The sequence below is a fragment of the Mobula birostris genome, chromosome 10 (genome assembly GCF_030028105.1).
Source record: "Mobula birostris isolate sMobBir1 chromosome 10, sMobBir1.hap1, whole genome shotgun sequence".
NCBI lineage: Eukaryota > Metazoa > Chordata > Chondrichthyes > Myliobatiformes > Myliobatidae > Mobula > Mobula birostris.
The window spans coordinates 80,455,008-80,476,752 of NC_092379.1; the positions used below are offsets into that span (position 1 = coordinate 80,455,008).

Genomic DNA, 21,745 nt, shown 5'->3' on the forward strand with positions numbered 1-21,745 from the left:
ACTGACATAGCTCCCCAAAAGGGTAGGGGTCACACTCTGTTGCCCCAGTGCTACGTAGGCCAGCCTATCTGGTGGTCTCCTAATTCTGAGACCTCTGTTCCCCCTCACCTAACTCTTCAGGTTCAGACACTACTGGGAATATTTCTCGTTTACCTGACAAGGCCTCCCATGGCCTATCACTTGTGCCAACCTGCAACTTGGACCCCTCTGTCCCGTAGCCAAGCCCCACTTCATCCCTTGCAGAGTCCCGCTGCAACCCAGGCTGTCCACAGATAGGCGCCCCTGATAAAGTATGTGAAGGGTTAACATGGTCAGTTAAACATAGCAGGCTGTTTTCTCTGAAATAAACCACTGACGATCTACAGATGTGCTAAGCCATGCTGGGTCATATTTCTTCTCAGAGTTAGACAGTGTTTCAAGATCCTTGTTTCTTTGTGCAGTCAAGCACAGAAATAAGACCACTCCAGCCTGTTTGTGTATGAGGGCATTATACCTATTCTGTAATTTGTCTCTTGTTACTGTCAAGCAATAGATAAGTCTGATTCCAGCTTGGTATGTGTGGGGGGTATTTGAACAACCATATCCATTTTGTAAGGGGAATTGTGAGTTAATTGGTGGACTGAGCAGGAACAGTCACAGACTGTTCTTGTTTCAGCGACTAACTAAGCCCTGGGTGCTTTGAATAAAGAGTTTGTGCTTACACGGTCTCTGAGTGAGCTTATCGGGATTCCACTTCCACACCCGCCCCCCCCGGCCCCACTTTACCTGACTCAGCAGGAGAAGGTCTGGAAGTCTCTTCCTCAATCAATGGGGAGTTAGCATATACCACACATCCAGGTCCTCATCCTCCGAATCAGTATCCCTTTCAGAGTGGGGTCCAGCTTAAACACTCCTGCAATCGTCCACATTTCCACACAGTCCTCTTACTAGGTGTAGGCTCCAGGTCAGGCTCTGGGTCAACTTGCACCTCTTGTCCCGGGGGCAGCAGGTAGTTCTGAAGGAGAATTTTGAAAGGTCCATTCCTATCCTCTAGTTTCACCCAGAAAACTGGGAGGTTTGGCATCTGACTCTCCACCACATAGGCATAGCCGCCCAGCAGTCAGCCAACTTATGTTTCCCAGGTAGCACTAAATGCCTTCGGAGGACTCGGTCTCCCAGCAGGAGTCGGGAGAACCTAACTTTTTGATCATACCTCCTCTTATTTCCTTGATTCTGCTTGGCAGCCACGACCCCAGCTAATTCACAAGCCCTTTTCAGTTCTCTTCTCATATCAGACAGATACTTCAGATAAGTCTTCGGTGGTAAGTCACCCTCGTCAGTCCCAAAACAAAGGTCAATGGGCAAACTTGCCTCGTGCCCAAACATCACATAGTATGGTGAGTACCCAGTCGCTTCAGTTCGAGTACAGTTGTAACTGTTGACTCCACTTGCTCTCCAATATGTTGACTCCACCTGCTCTTCTTGCTGATTTCCAGGGTCCTGAGCATGTCAAGAAAGATCCAATTTCACCTCTCGGGCTAGGGATCACCCTGTGGATGACAGGGCATGGTCCTCGATTTCTCAATCCCAAGCATTCCCAGTAACTCATGGATGAGTCTGCTCTCAAAATCCCGTCCCTGATCACTATGTATCCACCTGGGAAGGCCATAATAAATGAAATACTTCTCCCAGAACACTTGGGCCACCGTGGACACCCTCTGGTCCTTGTAGGAAAAGCCTATCTGGTGTAGTGGTCAGTGATGACTAAGACATTCACTGTGTTGCCGGCATTGGGTTCTACTGACCGGAAATCTATGCATACCAGGTCAAGGGGCCCCACAATCTGAAAGTGAGACAAAGGGGCTGCCCACACAGGCAGTGTCTTCCTCCGTATTCATTGAATGCATGACTTGCAGTATTCTTCGACCTCCACCTTCATTCGGGGCCAGTAAAACCGGTCTCTGAGCAATCCATTAGTCTTTTCAACTACCAAAATGCCCAGAATCATCATGAAGTGACTACAATGCAATCCTCCGATACTTCTCGGGCAGAACCAGCTGGCAACGCCAAGGTCGGTCCAGGGGTGACGAGACCCCCCCAGTATAGGATCTGGTTCCGCAACTCCAACCGAGGCCATTCTCTCAGTAATGGAGGGACGGCCACGTGTTTCGTCTTCTCTGATTGAGCCTGTCTCCATTTTCGACTGCTGACCAAATGATACCGATGCCCGGCTCATCTCACTGAGCAGCTGCCACTTCCCCAGAACTCAATTTGGGCAGTTGATTTGTCTTCAGAGCAGTCAGGTTATAGTAAACTTGGGGAATAGCGTCATCAGAAGCTCCCATTTAATCCACCGCTCAATCCTGCCCCTCCTTTCCCTCTGCCTTCATGGTGACGGCAAATAGAGACATGGCCTTCACCCCTGAGGCAGGAACACTCTCCCACTCCTTGTCCTGTCCAGTCCCTCATGTGCTCGTTGGGACAAAGCATCAGTATCAATGTTCCTGATCCCGGCCGGTACTTCAGGCTGAAATCATAGGCAGACAATGCCGCCAGCCACCGATGGCCTGTGGTAACCAGTTTCGCCAAGGTCAGGATATGAGTTAGGGGGCTGTTGTCCACCCTCACCTCAAATCTGGTCCCAGACAGGTAGTCACTCAGATTATTCACAACCGCACATTTCAATTTCAGAAATTCCAGCTTGTGCGTGGGATAGTTTGTCTCAGAGGGCGACAGACTCTGGCTGACAAATGCAACAGGGTCTCAATCCGGTGCCCTGATACAGGACACCCCACTAAGCCCTCTCGGCTGGCATCCATGTGCAGTACATACAGCAAGCAGGGGTCCGCAAAAGCCAGCATCGACGCCTTGGTCACAGCTCCTTCAGCGACTGAAAGGCCTCCTCACATTTTGCATCCCATCTTGCTCCAAAAGGCCCCGAAGGGTGAAGATACTCTTCACCCTCCTCTCCTTTTCTCCCCCTCCCTTTCTTCCCCAAGGGAGGGTAACCACACAGAAGCTGGTTCAACAGGTGACTCACTTTGGCGTAGCACTTCACGAACCTCCGATAGTAACCACAGAACCCCAAGGAACGAGCGCAAAGCGCTCACACTCTGGGGTCTTGAGCAAGTGATCTCCGCCTCTGTCTTAGCTGGGTCTGTATCTACCTCATCCATGTGAGACTATGTGCCCAACATAGCTAACAGACGTCTTGCAGAGCTGGCCCTTGTCCAGGGAATGTTTAACCCTTCAGCTTTCAGGCAGCCCAGCACCTTCAGTAGCCTCGTTTCATGTTCTTCCAAGGTGGATCCAAACACAAGGTCATCCAGATACACCAAAACCTCAGGCAAGTTCATATTGCCCACCGTCTTCTCCATGACCCGCTTAAGGTTGAAGGGGCTCTCGATATGCCCTGGGGCATCCTTTCAAACTGGAAAAACCTCAGGGGACATATAAATGCCGTCTTCTCTTTGTCATCCTCACTCTTGGGGATTTGGTAATATCCACTCATGTCCAGCACACTGAACCACTTCATATCACTCAGACAAGCCAGCGCGTCTTTGATCCTTGGGACTATATACTGTTCAAGGACGGTGCACCTGTTCAGAGTCCAATAGTCCACACACATCTGTACCTTCCCATTCTTCTTTTGGGCCACTACTATTGGGGACACATAGGGGCTTCGGGTCTCGGTGATGATTCCAGCTTCCTTTAACTTACACAAATGCTGCCGAAAGTCTTCTACCTCTGCAGGGGCCAGTCTCTGCGACCTCTTTCTAAACGGGGTGTCCTCGCTCACCAGATAGCGTGACGAACAACCCACATCAAATTTGTCAGTGGGAAAGACACCTTCTAGCTACACCATCTTTTCTGCTAACCTCCTTTTACAACCTGCAGGAACTGGGGAGTCTCCGAAGTTGAATGACTCAGTGGTCAATTTTCCCCCTTTTTTCAATAGTTTCTCCCTGGCTTGTCTCACAGGGACACTAGACATTACCATCAGCAGGAACAGATGCACCAGGGGCATCCCCCGCTTGAAGGTGACCTCCCTCTTCATAGTATTCCTGTCAACCACTGCCATCCTGCTCACCTCTACAACCGAGGGCTTCTGCAATTCAGGCCTCACCAGTAGCCCAGCAGGAAATCCCGACTCCCCCTCGTGGTCTTCCGGAGCATCCACAAAGAGGGCCTCGCCCTCAGGCACTCCACGAAATTTGGGGGTCCCCATCACTCTCGCTACTTCCCCGGCCATACCAGCATTGGCTTTGACAGGGTGAACCACACAGTCCCTCGTCTAAATTTGGTATCCGGCACAATGTAGCCACACACTTCCTCAAAAGCAGCTCAAAACAACGCGTGCACGGACATGTTTCCAGAAAGCTCTCTCCAGCCTTCTTGCAGGCCCCCATGAGCCTCCTCTCATGAGGGCTGCTGGTCCCCACCAGTATTGAAACGCCGCCCTTCTCAACGTGGTCTGGACAAACCAGCACTAATGTATCAAGGACCTCAGACACTCTCACATCAGCCTCCAAGAACTCCAACTTCACTGACAAATAACTGTTGTACGGATAATCACTAGCACTAAGCCTCAAGGTCTCCAGTGCCCTGAATGGGGTCAATGGTAAATGCTTGAGATACCCGTTGTAAAATGAATGGTACAACAACGTGACCTGTGACCCAGTGTTGAGTATGGTTTTAACATAAATACCCTCTATCCGTAGCAACACACTGGAGCATGGTCTCACTAAGCCTTCAGGAATAGGGCCTTTCATTTACAGGGGTTCCTTGGTATATTGCTGGGAACATGTTCCCAGTGGGTCGCCTCTAAGTTTTCCCAACATCTCTCTCTGCTTAGGTACCCAGGACTCACGCTCCTTCTCGTGTGACACCTGCTGCCAGCAGTTCTCCGCATTGTTCATCCCCTTAGGTGATCCGACCCCCATCAGCTTCATTATATGGGGGGGGGGGGTGTCACACCTGCTGATAACAGCAATGACATCTCAGTTCACATCTCTACCACAATCTCCTCTACCTCTCCTTGGGGTAGGCTATCCGTGGTCACTTCACTGCAGGGGACCACTACTGAGGACTGTACCCTGCTGACGGAGGCCTCCCATGCCTGCAACGCGTTCTCCTCTTCCCATACCTCTCTGATCAGCTCAACAAAAGAGGGAGGGGGGCACGTCTATGAGACTGTCAGAGACCCCAAGCAATCAAGTCCGGGGACTGGGCACCTTTGGCTATCTGGTCCACTCTTAATTGATCCACCTCAACCACCTGAATGACCCCGCTGCGTTGCAAGCAATTTAGCTGCCTCTCTAGCCAAAAAATATAAGCAGAAAGCTTCTCCCCCTGCTCCTGATGCATGTTCTGAAACCCCACCATGAGCTCCATCGGGCTTCCTGTCATACCAAAAGCATCCTCCAATGCTCACATGTAAACACTCAGAGTTACTTGGGGAAACCACAACCTGACAGCTCTCACAATGTCAGCAGCCCACCCACTCAAACTCTCAACCAATCTCTGTCACTTTAGGTCATCAGAATACTGCCACTCATCTAACAACTGAGGGGTCTGCTCTGCCCAAGTCTCGTACTCTTCCCCTTTAGGGGTGAGCATTATTCCTGGGAATAGGTGGAGCCTACCCTAGCTGGGACTTTGAACATGGGCATTTTTCCACTTATCCGCCAGAGAGGTAAGGACAGATACTAACTCAGAATTCTCACTCTTCCCTGGGGGACGGGGACTAATTAGACATTCCAAGTCCGACCACTCCTTCCCCTCACTCCTCAGAAATGACAGAACCCTGTCTTTGAAATCTCCGCCGCCCCCCCCCCAACTACGGGAAACTCAACTTGTGATTCGGTCTGCTACGTCAGCGCTGGTCTGTATTAAAACGAGAGCTGTGCCTGCCATTTTATCAAACTTCCGTGCCGCAATCACAACTTTAACAGTACTTAACAGGCAAATTAACAATTCATTGGGAGTACAAATATCTACCCCACTGGTTCAATGCTCAGGGTAATCATGCAGCATCCCATGAAATCAATCCTGAAACGATACCCCCACAATTGTAACCCTCAGGTTCAGCTAGCGGCTTAATCTGGGTGAAGACAGCCTGCGGCCCGGCCAAACTTGAGAAATCTTGTTTGGGTGGGTGCCGCGTGATGTGTTCCCCCGTTACAAATCAGTACCACGAAATACACTGTACACAATATGCAATTAAACGATTGAGCTTTATAATTCTTAATTTGACTATAGGTTAGTAAAGAAACAAAAAAGAAAAAGGGCCCATTCTCATAAAACAGTCTAATGCACACGTTGGAGCTCACATTTCTGTCCACTTGTTCCCCATCGACCTCCTCTGAGCGTCATGGACCCTCAGACCCTTGCTCCAAGTCCACTCCATCCGACAGCCTACCAACTCTCCCCCTTCACAGCTTCTCTCTTCATCTCTTGTCAACAAAAGACTGCAAAATCCCTTCTCTCAGACCCACGAGAAACAACATTCCTCTCATTGGATGGCGCACATTCCAAAGGCCCTGTTATCTCCAGTCATAACCCAAACGTTGCTACTTCAGAAAATCCACTATATTAGCAGTGAAACCTTACAGCACGTTACACTTTAAATAACAGAGTGGTACAAATAGCACAATTTCTCATATTATACGAAGAAAAACAAAGGTGTGTTCAAGATGAGGGAACTATGTAACAAAATATAGTGATAAAGCCAGAATATACAAAAATAAATTAGAAAGATGAAAGATTAAGTAAGCCTCAGAAAAGGAATAACTTCTTTTAAGCAAAAATAACTAATTTTAAAAATTACAACAGGCATGTACAAAATACTTCATAAAACATAATGAATCCCTTCCTGTTAAGATGATACACAAACCATCTCTGGAATTGATAGAGCTAACTGTGAGGATGATAAAATAAGATTAATGTCTTGGAGTTGTGATTAATTATCCAGCATGATCCAAGAGAGGATTTTTGCATTTCTTGAGTCTTCCTGATTTAAATTGATTGGATGGATTTCATAAAATATAAAACGGAATCAGAGTATTTAATATGTGAAATGTCTCTTTCTAATTACATGCCTGCTTGCATTCCTTGGTGACTATCTCAGGATTCACTCTCCTAAACAACTTGAAAAATCTTAACACACGAGAAACCTGAGATAAAGCAAAAATATAGTCTTCTCATATTAGAACTCTGATAAGCAATTTATTCTGACAGGAAAACAAAGTTTATTCAAAGATGGCTGACAACATCATAGTAATATTTTTCATCAACGCAAAGTATATTTGAACAAAATAGATTTTGAACACTGACATATAAACGAATACCGTACTAAGATCAACTCTTCATGTTGATGAATATAGAATGACTTTTTACATGATAAACATTTGGCCAGGTATTTTCTTGTCTCCAAAAGAACATACTTTTCTCATCCAAAGGCAACAAAATATATTTAAATGCTCTTATGAATGCCAGATTTAATTCAAGTATTCTTATACTGATTCACAAGTTCACAGTCAAATTCAAGCAAATTACATTATTGTTTGTAAGATTCCACAATTTTTTTTAAGTCGCATTAGGGATCCAAGGAATGAATAAGCGATTTGTATGCATTTCTGTCTAATTAAAAATAGCAACCTTTTTCATAGATGTATTAGATTTATCAATATCAGTTGGCATATTACATAAATTCCTTTTCGAAATGAGGCAGAACATCACACTTCATTTCAAGCTCTTTGTGCAGCGAATCATATCAAGTAAAATTTATTATGGAAAATGTTGAAGACCCTGCACAACACCAAGCGGAATGGATTTACTCAGGATAAATGTTAGGTAAATTAGATGGCAAATAGCAGTTCTCTCCGTTACTACCAGGAATGTCAGAACCCCTGCACAGAATGTGCAAGAGCTTTAAGTACTGAACTCCAGAGAGGTGGGTAAGGAACATTTCTCCAGCAGGGGGAGCCCTAAATGTCAACACTCCTAAATGTACAGCAGATCAGAACGCATCTGTAAAAAGATGTTTAATGTTCAGATTAATAACCATCAGAATACGTCTATCCTCAAATTCTAACACAGCTTTTCAATCTGAAAGAATTACCATCTTTACTTCTCTAAACATGTGGCCTAATTTGCTGAAATGTTCTGAACGAGCAATGAATCAAACCATGAACGCTATCTCACTGTTTTTGCCGATACTTACTTAATTTTGTATAGGTATAGATATATATTTCTTATTCTAATTTATAGGTTTTTCATCTGTTGCGCTGTGGCAAAACAGCTATTTCACAATGTACGTTAGTGATAATAAACCTGATTCTGATCTCCAGGACTATGCAAGTTTATTAGTCATTAGTTTTCTTAGCACAGGTGGCAACAACAGAGAATATACATGATTTGGCAATTTTCCCCATGATACTGGCTTCTTTCAAGTTTTAAAATAATACTGGAGACCAAACTGTCATATCAGACAAGACACTTTGCTACATCCTCCATAAAAGGATAATATTCTGTCAGTAACCGACTAGAAATCATACTGCTCTTCATTCAAATCTATAACATACAGTAAACAACAATTCCCTTACCCAAATGGTCACAAAAATCAATTCTGGATTAAAAGCAAGTCAATCAGTATGCCAAGTTAAGGATCAGTAATCAATGACCAGTTTTATATTAGATGTGAGAAAAAAATCTCAGGTTATTTGGAGATGATAAATACAGTGAATGGATATGTAAAAGTCTAATGCCAGTCTCTATAAATAAAGTAGAGGCACCCAATGCTTTGGTAGGTTTAAAGGTAGATAAATCCCCAAAACTAGAAAGGATTTATCCAAGCTATTATGAAAAGAGACTGCTGGGGCTCTATCAGAGATTTTAAATCGTCGTTGGACACTAGCAAGATGTCAGGTAATTGGAAAATAGCAGATGTGGTCTCCCTTTACAACATTAAATTGAATTACCTCAAAAAGTAACAAAACATAGGAGGGCTGGGCATGAGATGGGATTTAATGGACTTCAGTTAAGCTTTTGACAAGGTCTCACATAGTTCCAAACAATTAAAGGCCACGGAATCCAGTGCAAGTGGCAAATTGCAAACAAAATTTGCTTGGCAATAGAAGACAGAGGACAATACCAATGAAAGAAACTCTTAATGTATGAATGCTCCATATCCCTATGGAGCTGAACCCACCCCAGCATACCCAGAATATAGAATTTGAAGACTCAGCTAGGATTTCACAGACATTCATTATCTAGATAATAGGCACTAATTCAATGAATCACCACAAACCAAGTGAATAATGATGTCATAAGACCACATTTACCTCCATTTGACACCAGTTTAGTGAAGACAAACTAAATGGCGCTATAGACATTCACCTGTAGCTGAAGTGCTTCATGATTGTCCAGTCCTTCTACAATGGGTGCAAATCTTTCTCTGTTATTCTGTTCAGCAGCTGTGGTTATAGCTTCCAAGATTTTATCAAGGCTAAGGGATTATAGAATATGTTATTAGGATCATGCAAATAAAGCCACTTTCCAATTTAACTCTTCTTAACTGCAAATTTTCAAAGTAATTAATTATTGCATTTACGGCATCCAAATTCATTATCATCTAGAAAATCTGCTTCAAGAGTAACCTGGGACATTGTGGAAATATAGAGAACAAATTCTTGCAGCCTTTGCAAAGATATTTGTATCATGTAATGGGTGAGGTAGTGAAAGGAGGAATATAGTGCTTTCATTAAAGAAGGAATGACGGTCATATCAGAGAACTACAGAGTGGTAAGCCTAACATCAATGGTGGGTAGGTTACGATCGACCTGCATTTAGAAATACTGATAAGGGATAATCAGTTCAGTCACTCAAGGGCCCATCCCGAGACAGCCAAAAACAGTTAAACTTGTCAAGGGAAGAGGCAGCACTTAATACTACTAGACAAAGTATTTCAAAATTCACCCTAACCTTAACTTTGTCCTTTATGTACATGCCATTGACACCATTTCAAAGTAAATTATTCAGTCCAACCTCACTGCAGCCCCGAGTCAATAAAAGCAAAAAGACCATATGGCAATTATAAAACAATACAACCCTAGGAACATGCTGAAGTCCTAAAACTTGACAGAGAAGAACCTCAAGAACAAAACCATTACTTAATCTCTCATTTCTTGGATGAGGAAAATATGCTAGGAGACCTCAGTGATACAATAACCATGACCACATCCAAGAATGAATGCAGCAACTAAAGACGAGAATCCTTGTGGTTCACCCTGTGTTCTCTTTAATCATGATCTAATCTCTCAATTTGTAGTATAGTTTCCATCCATCCAGAATCACTATTACACATGACCTTCATAATTAACAACAGAAGAAATGCAGGAAACAGCATCAGCTACTAAATTATGGCCTGCTTTGACATCATGAAAGCCAATGACTCCAGCAACTTGGAGAGAGCAGGTGGAATGATTTCACATCAATTCTTCTGCTGCCTGCAAAAATTTGCCTCCATGTTATGTCCAATACATGCAGACATGCATGTTATGATCATAACCAATGGTTCCAGACCAGACCCTAATTCAGTGCAAACTAGCGTTAGGTAATGCTGACTCATCACCGCATCACTTTCTCAATCTTGCTGCACGCCATCTCCAAATAAGCTTCCATTGTGGTGAAACAGATCTGTTGAACAGGAAACTCGATATTGCTTGGTCAAACCAACTTCAGTACTCACAAGATGCAGTATGCAAATTGCATTTGTTACACTCACATTCTGAATCCAAGCTACATGACTTACTAGCTTGAACACTGAAGCATGCCAGAGAAGAGTCCTTGCATTGAACAGCCACAGAAAAGAAATTCTATAACAATCTCTCTCCACATTATAACACTGTCCAGAATGGGCACCTAAAATGTGTGGATTGCTTTCCACTTCTCAGCAACCATCTCTCAACAAAGGCAGACATCATGATGACATCTACCATCACCTTCAGTGCACCATCACAGATTTTGGCTGTTTAAGAGAAAATGTGCTTCACGATTAAGAACTCAAATCCAACACAAACTCTTTTCTTCTGGAAACTAGTGATCCCTGCAGTTTGATATACTTTGAGATCTACAGCAGACACTTCAAAGCAGCAGAGAAATATCGCCAATGCTGCCTCTGCAAAATCGGTCAACCACAATGGGGTACTTTCTGTTGCAGGTCCATCACCAAACTAATGAAATGAACATTTAATTTTGAGCTTCATTAACAACAAAAACTTAACAGGTGTAGAGTGGATGCATTTGACCTTATCTTCTGTGACTCCTTAAAAGAGTCTAACAGCCTTCTAATACATAGGAATGCACAATGAAAAGGTAAATTAGTGTCATGTGAATTGGTGCCTGATGGTCAGCAGAGACTTGGTGAGCCACAAGGGCTTGCTTCAACACTGTACAGCTCCATGGTACATTACAGCCATATGGCACATTAGCCACACGATAGCTTACAAAATAGGACTGGAAACAAGCCATCCTCAATTCTGTGAGCACGAGAAATTCTGCAGATGCTGGAAATTCAAGCAACACACATCAAAGTTGCTGGTGAACGCAGCAGGCCAGGCAGCATCTCCAGGAAGAGGTACAGTCAACATTTCAGGCCGAGACCCTTCGTCAGGACTAACTGAAGGAACAGCCAGTAAGAGATTTGAAAGTGGGAAGGGGAGGGGGAGATCCAAAATGATAGGAGAAGACAGGAGGGGGAGGGATGGAGCCAAGAGTTGGACAGGTGATTGGCAAAAGGGATATGAGAGGATCATGGGACAGGAGGCCCAGGGAGAAGGAAAAGGGGGAGGGGGGGGAAAAACCCAGAGGATGGGCAAGGGGTATAGTCGGAGGGGCAGAGGGAGAAAAAGGAGAGAGAGAGAAAGAATGTGTGTATATAAATAAATAACGGATGGGGCACGAGGGGGAGGTGGGGCATTAGCGGAAGTTAGAGAAGTCTACGTTCATGCCATCAGGTTGGAGGCTACCCAGACAGAATATAAGGTTTGTGGCCTTCTATATATTGGCGAGACCCGACGCAGACTGGGAGATCGTTTTGCGGAACACCTACGCTCTGTCTGCCAGAGAAAGCAGGATCTCCCAGTGGCCACACATTTTAATTCCACATCCCATTCCCATTCTGATATGTCTACCCAGGGCCTCCTTTACTGTAAAGATGAAGTCACACTCAGGTTGGAGGAACACCACCTTATATTCCGTCTGGGTAGCCTCCAACCTGACTAAACAAAAAAAAACCCAAAGACTTGGTAACCCGAGGCTTATACCTGCTAAGCCCCGCCCCTAGACCAACCAAAAGCTAATTAACTCAATTATCTTCCATTTCACACAATCTGAAACTCTACTGCCAGTTCTCACAATAAACACATATACCTCGTTATAGAATTCACCATTTCCCAGTTAAATAACTTAAATAAACCCCAAACCTTTACCACAAGATGAGTAATTAGGTAATATAACCCTTGACCCAATTAAAGATGACATCCTCCACCATCAGCACACCTGTGCAGGTTGCTGCTGCCTCTATATAAGACAGCTCTGTGCAGCAGCTCTGTTTCAGATCCAGTGACTGTGGAGGAGAGAAATGTCAGATTATCATGACATTTCAGCAAAACACTTATTGGAAAGATGAATATGAATAAATTGACCTGAGATAATTAAACTGTGACACAGTGTGTTTCTTTTTTTCATACCCATTACTGCTGGGGATGAGTGTAAAATTGTGACTGTTGATTTATTGTGATGCGTGCACTCACCACAATAACAGAGGGGAATAACGTGTGTGGATGCCCCTTTGAGTGTTTTACTGAGTGTGCCATGTGCCCTCCATAATCAGTGACAGGCCTTCCTCACAATCACAAATAAAATTTCAAAAAAATAATACATAGATTTCAAAATATAAATACATTTTAACTTACATGTTTTCTTCTCCAACGATGCAGACTGCAGAAAGAATTTTGACAATTTCTATCATCATGTTTGTTTGCTTTGGATCAATTGCTCTTGCCAGTAACAGCAGACTCCTTTCATCACCTAATATTCTTTGAAGCCCAAACTAAACGTAAAGACAAAAAAAAGATTTTAGTTTGCAAGATAATTCTGATAGTCTTACTGTCATGCTTCATTGAACATCTAATCATAATTGTCATATAGGGAACTTTAATTCAATGTGAGTGTATCAACACTAAATTTTCCTGAGCTACTGAACATTATATTTATCATTATACCCTTCTGTTCCCCCCAAACAATTTGCTGCAGCTTGTAACATAATAATGTTGCAGCAGCTTCGAAATGTTTGCCCGCCAACAGATTCCATTAAGTATGATCTGAAGATGCGCGCTTGATTTGTCAAGGTAAGTTATCCTGCAGTCACAATCCCTGCCAAAAATGATTAGACTTCTCGAGTACCTCTCGCCTTCTCCTCACCCAGACACCAAAAAAGTCCTTTCAAGTGAAGCAGCAATTCACTTGCACTTGTTTCCAACTCGCGTAGGTGCATATAGTGTTCACAATATGGCTTTCTCTACACTAAATAAACCACATTCAGGTTAAGAAGCTATTTTGCACAACACATCCATTCAGTTCACAAGGGTAACAGTTTCCAGACATTTTCCACTTTTTCTCAATCCTACTACCACTATGACATTTGTCATTGCACTCCTACACTGTTCCAATGAAGTCTCCTACAAGTTTGAGGAATAGCAGCATATCTTCTGCCTAGGCTTATTGAAGCTCCTGGAATTCAATGTTAGATTCACCAATTTCAGTTAAGCAGCTTTTTTTTTTTTTTGCAGTTTTTCATTAATTCTTTTAAGGTAATTATTCTATTTGGATTTATTGAGCATACCCACAAGAAAATGAATCTCAGGGTTGTATATGGTGACATACATCTACTTTGATAATATATTTACTTTGAACTTCTTAAATAATTTAAAGTAATTTGTGTCAGAGCTAGCTACTGATACTGATCATCTCTCATTGATATTTCTGTATTCCCTTATTCCAGCAATTGCTGCATTGTCATTGTTATTCCACCTGCTCACCCCAAAACACTCTCCTCAGACATCTATTATATAGCAATTTTTTTCATCTAAATAACCTTGGATCCCAGCCTTTATTGTCTTCACACCTTCCCCACCACATCTTAAATCACGTTTCAACACTACTTACTCAATGGTGAAGTATCATTCACTTACAAAGTTAATTCATTTTTACTCTCCACAACTGTTGGCTGAACTACTGAGTAGCTCCAACATCAATGTGGTTATTTGCGATTTAGTTGACTTTTAAAAAAAAAACAGGAAGAATTCTCCAACATAAAATAATCATGTTGTATGCGTTTCGGTACACAGTGAACCATAGCAATACCTTGTTATTCATAAATGCTTTCAGACACTGGATGAGCTTATGCTGGTTTTTTTTATCAATCATTTCTTGTCTAGGAGAAAACAAATATCAAATGCATAATTACCTCAAAGTTTTTCACTTCTTGTTAACACATGCATTAAACTATATTATACCCAAATAGAATCTACATACAAATCTAAATAACAGTTTATTGTCCCCAAGACTGCACATACAAGAGCAAGAATAGGGACAATATTGCATCTTGTAAGACTAAAAGTTCGGAGATAAAAAGAAACAAAATTTGAATGAGAGCATAACATTTATCATAAAAGGAGTATATGGAAAGGCTATTGTATCAGCACCATATATTCAAAGACAAAAACTCTTGGTGCAAGTTGGGTGGTTGGAAATGGTATTACTAAAACCACACAGACATAGCAAAATGAGCAATGCCCACCCTGTATGTGGTAATGGTTCATCATGGTCACATATACAGAGGTATAGTGGAAAAACTTTGCTTTTGCACGCCATTTGTACAATCATTTCATTACAACAGTGCACTGAGCATAAGGGAATATCGGAAATATAGGGAAGTATAAGGGAAAAGCAGAAATTAGAATGCAGAATAAAGTATTACAGTTACAGAGAAAGTGCAGTACAATAAGATTCAAGAACAAAACAAGGTAGATTGAGATCAAGACTCCATTTCAGTGTACTAAGGTACTGCTCACTAGTTTTAAAACAGTGGGTTAGAAGCTGTCCTTGAACTTGGTGGTACATGCTTTCAGGGTTTTTAGTCTTTTGCCCAGCGGGAGGAGGTATAAAAAAGAATGTCCAAAGTGGGAGGGGTCTTTGATTACGTGAGCTGCTTTACTAAGGCAACAAAAAGTGTAGAGAGAGTCCATGGAGGGGAGTGTGGTTTCCATGATGTGCAATTGTAACTACAAAGGGTTGACAGTTTTTAAAAAAAAATATAGTATCATCTCATTTATATTCCTATAAAATATATGTATAATTTCTTTATGGTTACAATCTATAAATATCTTACCTAGAGCAAAAAAGAGCAAGAACTCACAGCAGATAAAAGAAATATTGGAAAACAACAATGAAAAGGGTGAGGCAGAAAGGGTGAAAGAGAAAGGGAGATTGTACAAGAGGAAAGAGGAGATAATCGGCCAGGCTGCCTCACATGATGGACGGCCAAAAGAATGGGAAACTGAAACTGACCACCAGCACAAGCAAGCTTTCCCAGACAAAAGGGATAGTTATAAATAAACATTTTTAAAAACAGTAATATTAGTTGCCTAGAGCATAGTAAATATTAGTCCCTAAATTTAATATAAGCATATCTAAATGTCTTGATGCAACATAATTTCTTGTTAACAAATTTTCCACCTCTTCTGTTTTCACATTTTGCAACATGCTTATTGCTTACTGTTTTTTGTCCAGTAGCTTTTCCAAAGCATCAAGCATGAGACCAAGTCCTTCATGGCCGAAATTATTAACCCAGCTGAAAAACAAAACACATTAATTTATGAGACTTTAAGGACACATGAATATAAATATCAATCATTTCAGAATATAATGATGCACAAAAATTCTGGCAAATTCTTCCAATCACACTGGCTTAAATTTTGTAGATGATATTGGAAACAGTCAATGATTTAAAAATGGAAGTGTTAAGTCTAAGACTAATGTTAATGATTTTATTTTAGACAAACTCATTCCAATGGTAAAATTTCAATAGTTTGTTTAGAAAGTTACATATTTCAGTTAAAGAAAATGGTAGATAAAGGAATTAGAAATATTCCTTTGAGTAATTTAATTGGTTTACATTCGCTATTCTATTCTTCATAGATTAAACAGAATCACATGCCAAAAAACAGACCTTTTAGCCTGATGGATCCTTGTTGACCATCAAGCATGCATCCACCTGTATTAATTCTGCACTTGTTTTATCACCACCTACTCCCATCAACTTCCAGAATTCAATGCTGTTCTATTAAATTCATTAACTTACACAAGAAGAAATTTACAGTGGCCAATTAACCCAATCAACCACACATCTTTGGACTGTGGAACCCCTAGCATCATGGTGGTGCAGCTGGTCGAACTGCTGCCTCATCTCACTAACAACCTGGTGACAATTCTGACTTCGGGGACTGTCTATGTGGCATTTGTAAAGATGAGGATTTCCTCTGTGGGTGTTCAAGCTCTCAAATCCCAAATACATGTGTATTTACTCATTATAGCAAAAAAAATTACACAGAGAAAATAATCTGCACATTTAGATAAATGGAATCATTCTAAATCAATTCATGAACTTAAGTTGAAAACTTCTATGCAGATACTTTTAAATAAAAATACAGATAAAAGTGCTCTCTTGATCTTTGGTAAACAGTGAGATGCTGAAATATATGCTTCTGACTAAAATACTTACTGCAAATTGATCTGTGTTAAATCCTTGCATTGTCTCCCCTAAAATATTATACCTCAGATTTCTCATCTTGTGAAACATCAAAAATAAACCATTCTTTCAGAGGTAAACAATCAAAATACTCATCAAGGGATAACAACCTGCAACATAGTTTCCTGAGAAAAAATGTTGCTACTATTTTGCTTTCATACTAGTTTATCATTATAAATACACCTGTGTGGCAATTTCATCTTTTTTTGTAATTTATTTTTTATTGAAGTTCATCATCAAATAAACATTTCCATAAAATGTATTTCAGATATTGTACATATATACTATAGTTGTACAAAAGGCTGCTCCTCATGATCTTCAAGGTGGAAACTAAATAAATGATCGCAAACTTCTGACATCACTTCAAAGGCAGAACAGTCTCTCCAGACTAGAAAACTGGAGAGAACAAACAGTACTTAACCATCTTAACTGTTTACTCAGGCACATTTCTTGTGACTGAACTTTCAATGTAGACTTGTTCCACAATACAATAGGTTTTTAACCAAAATAGTGTGCCATTTCATGAGAGGGAGATCTACAAAGACAATTGTAATGCAGACTTAGCGAAACTACATGAAAAATCGAGATAATACAAAATTATTTTCCACCTAATTTCTTTTTCCCAGTTGCTAACTAAAAATGGCAGTTTCATAAACACTTCCTGTCTTCCAAACATCTTTCAAATTGTCATTCTTCAAACGAGATCCCCGAACTGCCAGGTTTTCCCATCAAGGTGGTGTATACAAAGTCTAATAAGCCCACACACATAAAATTTCCTTTCCAAAGAACTACTTTTCCAAATCCAATGACACACTGGCACACTAGCTAAGATTTGTAAACCCAGGTCAAAAACTGAATATAGGACCTTGAAGTCCTTTTCTCCATATGAGAATTCACAATTCATTACCCACTACCAGTGAACAAAACCTTTGTTTGCACTACCTCAACCTATTACAAAATAGCTTGGTATTTATCACTGAACTATTATTCTGTGCATTATCTCATTTTAGCTGGAATGTCAGCTATTTTACAATGCTTAAGTGATGAAAACACTTTATTGGAAGTGCTCTGAGAGGCCTTGAAGCCAAGGAAGAGGCTTTGCAAAGTGTGTTGTTTATTTAACAGAGGGTCACATTCAGTTTTGGGCTTGAACTTTGAGGATATTTCCTTTCTTCTTTTGTCTTCTGAATATTGTAAGTTTCCAAGTCTGCTTTATTATTTTTTCATGGACAGAATTCTTCAAGATTAACTTTTTACTTAAGATCGCCTTCTAAGATTTTGCATTAAGTTTGTATTTTTCCTAAGAAAAAATGATGAGATGAAAAGGGTAATAGGGGTGGGAGGAAACCAAAATAGTTAACGCCAGAAAAAATGCTACACTATTATAGATACTTCAAAGTCATTCCCTGTTAAATAAATTTGAAGACGATTGTTTACCTTAGGAACATAGCAAAAAATGTTAAAGTCTCACTGTTGTTCTTACTGCTTGATGATAGCAGCCTTCATTTTAATACTTCAAAACACAAAAAAAAATTTGCATCAATAAAATTACCTTTTGTCCACTGATGAGTTCTGCAATGGCTCTGAAATGGGCCCTCCAGTCCAATTAGTCTTTGCCTACTAAGATACCACATGAAGCTAGTCATATTTGCCTGCATTTGCCCCATATTCTTCTCAACCTTTCCTATCTACGTACATTTTAAATGGTTTTCATGTACTTGCCTCACCATTTTCCCTGATAGCTCATTCCATATACTGACAGGTCACTGTGTAGAAAAGTTGCCCTTCAGGTTCCTATTAAATCATTGCTCTTTCACCATAAACTTGTGCCCCCTAGTTGTCGATTCCCAAAACAAAGGAAAAAGACTGTACATTCACCCTACTTATACCCATCAATTTTATACACCTCTCCTACATACCAATGAAAATAGTCTCAACCTGCTCAATCTCTCTTCATAATTCAGTCCTTCAAGTCCTGGCAACATCCTTGTGAACCTCCTCTGCAAACTGGTTCAAGCTTAATAGCATAGTTCCTATATGAGAGTGACCAAAATGGAATAGAATATTCCAAATACGGCCTCAACCAGAAGAATTCTACATCCTGGTTCAAGAGAGATTCAGTCAGAGGTCATAAGACATAGGAACAGAATTAGGCCATCTGCCCATGGAGTCTGCTCCGCCATTCAATCATGGCTGATCCTTTTTTTCTATCTCCTCCTCAACCCCAGTTCCCGGCCTTCTCCCTGCAACCTTTGATGCCATGTCTAATCAAGAACCTATCAATCTCTGCCTTAAATACACCCAGCGACCTGGCCTCTACAGCTACATGTGGCAACAACTTTCACAAATTCATCACCCATTGGCTAAAGAAATTTCTCTGCACCTCTGTTTTGAAAGGGCGTCCCTCTATACTGAGGCTATGTCCTCTTGTCTGTGAGTCGCCCACCATGGGAAACATCCAGTTGGTAGAATCTTAATTGGATAATGGCAAGTATTAAGTATATTGGGCAAAGTGTTCTCTCTGTCATTCAGTTGTAAACAGGCTTGGCATAACACATCTGGAGTACTGTATTCAGTATTAGATTCTGAATCCCAAAGTGGATATTTCAGTTTTTTTTTTAAAAAGAGGTAGCCTTCACATTCATCAGAATGATGCAAGGCATTAGAAGGCTTAATAGATATTATTGGAGGTTCAGTAACCAATTTTTCCCCACCCAAAAGGTTCCATAATCTGTGCAACTTTTTTCACCAAACATACAATCTATCTATAATACAAAAAAAACTAAATCAGGAATTTTTTTTTCTAAAATCCATGACAATTGGAATTTTCATCCAGTTTAATTAGCAAATTGCAAGGCTGATATTGTGGTGCTTGTGAAAACTCCATGAATTGATTTCTGTAATTTGAGAGATCACGTGTTTAATCAGTTTACTATCTCTGATTAAATATTGTTTTCCACACCCATCATTTGATAACATCTCAGGTATTTTAAGAAAAGCTGCAAGTTCAGCCATTGCAGAACATCCTATAAAGATGTTAAATGCAAAAAGCAGAAAACATTTAGCCAAAATTCTGGAACACATGAGTATTTCCTGTCAGTCTGTATGTCTTTTTGTCAGTATCTATTTTAAAATGGAAGAAATTAATACTACTAAGCAGCATGGCAAGGTAGCATAGCAGTTGCTCAAGGCATCAGAGTTCATAACACTATTACAGCTCAGGGCATCAGAGTTCATTTCCAGTGGCACCTGTAAGGAGTCTCTGTACATCCTCCTACGGAATGTGTGGGTTTCCTCCCACAGTCCAAAGACAGACCAGGTAGGTTAAAAACTCATTGTAAATTGTCCCATGATTAGGTTATGGCTAAATTGGGGTTCTTGGAGGTTGCAGGGGCACAGCGGCTTGAAGGACCAGTAGAGCCTACTCCGCATTGTATTGCTAAATAAATAATTTCTTAAGTTTATTTTGATTTGTTATTAACACACACTGACTCCCTCAGAAATATTTCCAAAATTTAATTTATTTCAGTAGTGAAACAAAGCCAGAAAATGTCAGAAATACTCAGTAGATCCCTCAGCTGAAACATTACCCCAGTTTCTCTTTCCTCAGTTATTGGCAGACTTACTGAGTGTTCCCAACTTTTTTAAAATACTGCACATATTACAGATTTCCAGTACTGATAATTATTAGGCTATTTTTAAGTTAGATGTTGGAATATTAATCAAAAACGTTTAACAAAATCTAATAGATGTTCAGTTTTTTCAACTGTAAGGTAGACATATGAGGGGTGATTGATAAGTTTGTCACCTAAGGTAGAAGGAGTCAATTTTAGAAAACCTAGCACATTTATTTTTCAACATAGTCCCCTCCTACATCTACACACTTAGTCCAGCGGTCGTGGAGCATACGGATCTTGAACCTCCAGAAAGTGTCCACAGCAGGGGTGATTAATAAGTTCATGGCCTAAGGTAGAAGGCGATGAGTTATACAGCTCTCGTTACATGCACGTGCAGGACTACTCTGAGTGATTATGCATAAAGTTTGAAGTTAGTAACCTATCTCCTTCTACTTTAGGCCACGAACATATCAATCACCCCTGATGAGTTATTAACTGATGAACTCTTGAATGTCAAGAGGCAAATGGTAAACACCACCTGTTTAGAGCTAGGCACAGGCTGGTGCCTGCATGGTACAAGTATTGCTTTCTATCTATCAACCTATGCCTGAAAGTTATCATGAACTTGCTGTATGCAGGCATGTTCTGCTTCATTGTCTGAGTTCTAAGCAACATCTTCAGCACCCTCACTTCTCACTTAGTGATAAAAGAAAGGTCATGAAAAGGTCTGAGCCACTTGATGACCGTCTTCTGTTACATACCTCATGGATATCTTGTGACTGTCTTATGAGGATGATGTAATGGTCTTGTGGAGGTCACAAGATGTAAATTTTCCCGCCGATGTGAGGTCACCTGATGACCTGTTCTCAACAGGTATATATAAGGGTAGACCCCTGGTGATGTAGTCAGTTTTCCCAGTTGAATTTTAAGTTTAGTTCGTCAGTTACCCCATATTGCTGCGTATTTTTTTTATGACACAGTTTCATTTTAAAACAGAGTTTTACTTTCTATTGTAAGGTACAGAAGTGTTGGGCCGGTAGTTTCACCAATCGCTGCCAGGTTTGTTGATGTATCTTTTCAGCAGTATTGGAGAGTGAAGACAGGAACCTGAAGGAGTCGTTCGGTGGTTTTGGAGAGGATCGACCATTATTGAACTTGTTCAAATAAGTGTGATCTGCATGAGATAACCTCTGCTAAAAGCAGCAGAAAAGGTTGTGCAGTATCTAGTCTACGGAGGAAAAAGGTCAGAGCCTTTAAACCGTTTTATTTCCGTCGT

General features: G+C 41.1%; 1 protein-coding gene across 5 annotated transcripts in view; it reads right to left on the reverse strand.

Moving 5' to 3' along the window:
• The window catches only part of diaph2 (diaphanous-related formin 2), a 631,396-nt gene that overhangs the window by 427,617 nt on the left and 182,034 nt on the right, over nucleotides 1-21,745 (reverse strand). For all 5 annotated transcript variants that reach the window (XM_072270521.1, XM_072270519.1, XM_072270520.1 and 2 more), the window contains 4 exons: nucleotides 15,821-15,895; nucleotides 14,407-14,476; nucleotides 12,957-13,093; nucleotides 9,379-9,487 (listed from right to left, as the gene is read on the reverse strand). In XM_072270521.1, coding sequence (XP_072126622.1) covers nucleotides 9,379-9,487; nucleotides 12,957-13,093; nucleotides 14,407-14,476; nucleotides 15,821-15,895 — 391 coding nt within the window. The remainder of the gene's footprint in view (nucleotides 1-9,378; nucleotides 9,488-12,956; nucleotides 13,094-14,406; nucleotides 14,477-15,820; nucleotides 15,896-21,745) is intronic.